Source organism: Monodon monoceros, unplaced genomic scaffold (genome assembly GCF_005190385.1).
Source record: "Monodon monoceros isolate NGI ecotype Baffin Bay Population unplaced genomic scaffold, NGI_Narwhal_1 Contig4404_ctg1, whole genome shotgun sequence".
Taxonomy (NCBI): domain Eukaryota; kingdom Metazoa; phylum Chordata; class Mammalia; order Artiodactyla; family Monodontidae; genus Monodon; species Monodon monoceros.
Genome location: NW_021700289.1, coordinates 2,774 through 7,962, shown reverse-complemented (window position 1 = coordinate 7,962; position 5,189 = coordinate 2,774). Strand labels below are relative to the sequence as shown.

General features: G+C 41.9%; 1 protein-coding gene across 1 annotated transcript; it reads left to right on the top strand.

The window, feature by feature from the left end:
* The first annotated feature begins 2,698 nt into the window (after positions 1-2,698).
* LOC114886563 (zinc finger protein 709-like) lies at positions 2,699-3,808 on the top strand. Its single transcript, XM_029207217.1, has one exon. The coding sequence runs from the start codon at positions 2,744-2,746 to the stop codon at positions 3,425-3,427; it is 684 nt and encodes a 227-aa protein (XP_029063050.1). The 5' UTR covers positions 2,699-2,743; the 3' UTR covers positions 3,428-3,808.
* Positions 3,809-5,189: the final 1,381 nt, after the last annotated feature.

The following is a 5,189-nucleotide window of genomic DNA, read 5'->3' as shown; positions in this document are numbered from 1 at the left end:
TAACCCCCTGTCCTAATCGTCCCAGGGTCAGGCATCCACAACTTGGGCAGCCCCTACACCCCAGCCCCAGCTCACTGAAATTACTCAAGCTAGCCGATCCTAAACCTGGTCAGCCTCACCCTCAAGCCTCGTCCATTCCTTCCCTGGAGAACATCACACGGGCTTCTCCGCAGTGCCCCGCCTTGGCTCTCTGCTTGTCACTGTCCTCTCCTGTGGGCCAGCACGACCCACTCCTCCCCCCCGGGAACTGTGAGCAACAAACTCGCTCTGCACTGGCGATGGGCTCCCGATCTGGTGATCTGACCACAGCTGAATAAAACCCAAACCCTGGGGACATAGGAACCACTGAGAGAGACAGAGAGGGAGGAAGAGAGAAGGAGGGAAAGAGAAAGAGAGAAACAAACAATTTAGGCAAAATGTAGGTGACCCTGGGAATAGAGAATATGAAAGTTTTAAGTCTATTTTTGATATTTTCCATAAGTTCGAAATTATTGCCAAATAAAATGTCTTTTTTAATTTTAAAGACACAACATTGAGGGAATTCTCTAGCGGTCCAGTGGTTAGGACTCCACGTTTCCACTGCAGGGGGCATGGGTTAGATCCCTTTCTGGGAACTAAGATCCAGCAAGCTGCTTGGTGCAGCCAAAAAAAAAAAAAAAAAGCATTATATTCTATTTGTAACTTGCTTCTACTCTTCAATCAAATTCTTCCCCCATAGCTGCCCCCTTCCCTTGGGAATAATGAGTCAATAAAACACTATTTCTGTTTATGCTGCTTAAAGTATATTTTAATGAGTATAAATATAACTTTTGGAGATTAAAGTGAATACATAAAATTTTCATTTACATAAATTACACACAAACACACTGCCACAAATGCCCATAGAACCACGCTGACACATACACCCTTACAATCACATATAAGCCTGTACACCCACACTCACAACACCCCTGCACAGCCATATATACACATACACACCCCTGAACCACACACACACACACACACACACACACTTTATACACTCCTCTTACACACACATCCACACACATGCAAACTCAGTCCACCCTCATAAACTTCACACATACCCACACACACCCAGACACATCCCCCGAACACATTTCAGACACCCGGACACCTACACACACACCCACAAACTCACACCCACACTTCTCCTATACAACCTCACATCACAAAAATTACACTCAAATACATAGCCACAAACACCCCACACATACCATATATATTACACATACACAAGCAAACACACCTGTGCCCACACCAACACCCTCACAAATACACTTCACAACACCTCACACATGACACACATCTTGACACCTTAACAACCAACAACCTCTTTCCACATACACACAAACACACACACAAACACACACACAAACTTTTTTAGAAAAAAAAATTCAGAAAGCTGTGGAAATGTTCCAGATTAAAAGAGGCTAATAGGAAGTCACAAATTCCTGATACACCTGACCCTAGGCTGAATCCTATACCGGAGGTGACAAAATGCTGTAAACTAAAGCACATTATTTTATCAACTGACACAATGGAACTGGGCCAGCATATAAGAAAAAATGTTGTATCCATGTAAATGTACATAGTTGATAACTGCTCTGTAGTTATACAGGAGGCTACCCTTAGTCTCAAGAAATACAAATGGAGTTATTTAAGGGTAAACAGCCAGCTCTATCACCTCAGCTTTAAATAACTTCTCTGTGTCTCCATTTCCTTGTCTAACACAAAACAATTCTATGTAAAAGCTAGTTCTCAGCTAGGACAATTCCTTTGTCCTAGCACAAAACAATTCTATGTAATAGCTAGTTCTCAGTTTTACTGACAAAAATTTATGGCGCCAGTGTTCTGGAGAGGTGTGATTTTAGTCTTAACAAAATCTCACTCAACAGAGATGAAATCCAGTCGAAACAGGAGGTACCCCAGGGGAACCCCAGCTCCTAGACCTCTGCCTGACAAGACACCAGGGCAGGGAAATCCCCAGGCACTGCCTTCAAAGTCACATGAGGCCTCCCACTTAACCTGCAATACCCACAGATGGCCAGCGAGGGTGGTCTCAGAGCAGCTCCAGCAAGTGCCCACTGTCCCCAGACAGAAGCAGCATTTATTTCCCTGCCAGGGTGGCTGCCCTGATACCAGGAAAACCACTTCCCCAGGACTGACTTATCCATTAGGCACAGTAGGCACACTGCCTAGGGACCATGATACTTTTGGGGCCCACAAAATATTTTTAAATAATTTCTTTTTACAATGAGAAGAACGAATATATAATGAATATATAATACAGAGCACAGGAGGTCGCATGTCTTGTCTGGTTCACTGGCCCATTAACTCTCATGTACCTTCTGTTGCTCTGTGTTCTGCACTGGTCCTTGGAGTCGTTAGAAGGGACTCAGACAGACCCAGGAAACCTCAAAATGGACTCATTGGCCTTTGAGGATGTGGCTGTGAACTTCACCCTGGAGGAGTGGGTTTTACTGGATTCCTCACAGAGGAAACTCTACAGAGATGTGATGCGGGAAAACTTCCGGAACCTGGTCTCAGTAGAAAGAAAACAGGAAGATCATGATATTGAAGATCAGTACAAAAACCAGGGGAGAAAATTAAGAAGTCCTATGGTAGAGAGACTCTCTGAAAGTAAAGACAGTAGTTCCTGTGGAGAAAACTTCACCCTTATTCCAACTCTCAATCTGAAGAAGAAAACTCCTGGTTTAAAACCATGGGATGCAGTGCATCTGCAAAAGTCTTCATGCATCATTCATCCTTTAATAGACACATGAAATGTCACATTGAAGACAAACCAAGAGAGTATCAAAAGTACCATAAGAAGGTATATAAATGTAAAGAATGTGGGAAAGCATTCATTTCTCCTAGTTCTCTTAGAACACATGAAAGAAGTCACACTGGGGAGAAACCCTACGAATGTGAACAATGTGGAAAAGTCTTTCAATATCAAAAATCCTTCCAACTACACAAAAGAACTCACAGAGGGGAGAAACCCTATGAATGTAAGTGGGAAACAACTTTTCGAAAACACATGGTAACACACACTGGAGATTTACCTTATAAATGTCAGAAATGTGAGAAAGCATTCATTTATCCCAGTTGTCTTCAAATGCATGAAAGCAGTCACAATGGAGAGAAACCCTATCAATGTAAACAATGTAGAAAAGCCTTTAAAAGTCCTGAAACTATTCAAATACATGAAAGAATTCACAGAGGAGAGAAACTCTGTGAATGTAAGCAGTGTGGTAAAGCCTTCAATCATTTCAGTTTCTTACAGCTACACAAAAGACATCACACCAAAGAGACACCATATGAGCATAAAACATGTTCTAAAGTATTGAATACTGCCCGGTCTCTTCAAAGTCATGAAAGAATCCACACCAGAGAAAAACTATGAATGTAAGGAATGTGGGAAAGCCTTCACATGGAAAATAACCCTTCAGAAACACATGATAACACACACTGGAGATGGACCTTATAAATATAAAGAATGTGAGAGAGTATTCATTAATCCCAGTTCTCTTAAAATACATGAAAGGATTCACACTGGAGAGAAACAATATCAATGTGAACAATGTGGTAAAAGTTATAGGTATCCAGTGGTTTTGAAAATACACCAAAGGACCATACTTAAGAAAAACCCTATGAATGTAAAAATGAAGGGAAAACCTTCACTTCCACATATGTTCAAGTGCATGAAAGAATTCACAATGGACAGAAACCCTATCAAGGACAGGAATGTGGGAAATCCTTCATTTGTCTCTCAGTCCTTCAAAGACCTGAGACTGCACACTGGACAGAAATCATATAAAATGTGACGAATGTGGGAATGGCTCTTCTGATCTTAGTAGTTTATGAAACCATAAAAGGATTTACTAGATAAAACGTTGGTTGTGAACAGCCTGGGAAACACTTCAATTGGCCAATATCATTAATATGTAAAAGCTCCCATGGAGAAGATAAATGTAAGTAACATGAGATAACTTGATGGAAAGTAATCTATGTCTAATGTTCCAGAAAACCTTCAATATGAAAGAGTTGGTTTTTTTTTTTTTGGTTTTTTTGCAGTATGCGGGCGTCTTACTGTTGTAGCTTCTCCCGTTGCGCAGCACAAGCTCCGGACGCGCCGGCTCAGTGGCCATGGCTCACGGGCCTAGACACTCCACAGCATGTGGGATCTTCCCAGACTGGGGCACGAACCCGTGTCCCCTGCATCAGCAGGCAGACTCTCAACCACTGCACCACCAGGGAAGCCCGAAAGAGTTGTTCTTACTTTTATTTATTATTATTTTTTTGCCGGGCTGCACAGTATGCAGGGGATCTTAGTTCCCCAACCAGGGATCAAACCCGTGTCCCGTGCAGTGGAAGCATGGAGTCTTAACCACTGGACTGCCAGTGAAGTCCAGAAAGAGTTGTTTTAAAAGTTTATAGGACTTCGTGGTGGTGCAGTGGTTAAGAATCTGCCTGCCAATACTACAGGGTACACAGGTTCGAGCCCTGGTCCTAGAAGATCCCACATGCCTCACAGCAACTAAGCCTGTGCGCCATAACTACTGAGCCTGCGTTCTAGAGCCCACGAGCCACAACTACTGAGCCTGTGTGCCACAACTACTGAAGATCATGTGCCTAGAGCCCGTGCACCGCAACAAGGGAAACTGCCAAAATGAGAAGCCCATGCACCGCACGAAAAGTAGCCCCAGCTTGTGGCAAATAGAGAAAGCCCGTGCACAGCAGTGAAGACACAATGCAACCAAAAACAAAAAAAAAAAGTTTATAAATATGCTGTGTTTACTCAGGATCTTTCTTCAAGGGTATCCTTCAATGGTGGATTTCTGCTAATTTCACAAATTAATATTAATGTGAATTAATTCTGTAAATTGTCCTTCAACAATAGTACATAACGTTTAAAGGTAGTGATTTTTCCTTTAATTAGATAGTTTTGTTCTATTTACTTTTGAAGCCTGTTGGATCCATGGATGAATTTAAGTGTATTTCTAGTATGCAGTGAGGCTTAAATTTTTTTAATGTTCTATTAATTCTCTGTTAATGGGACATTGAAAAATGGCAGTTTGGTATTTGTTGGGATTTTCCTAGTAGTTTTGTGTGGCAGTTCCGGGATATATAATCTATTGTATATATTGTACCCTTTTTACTGAGAA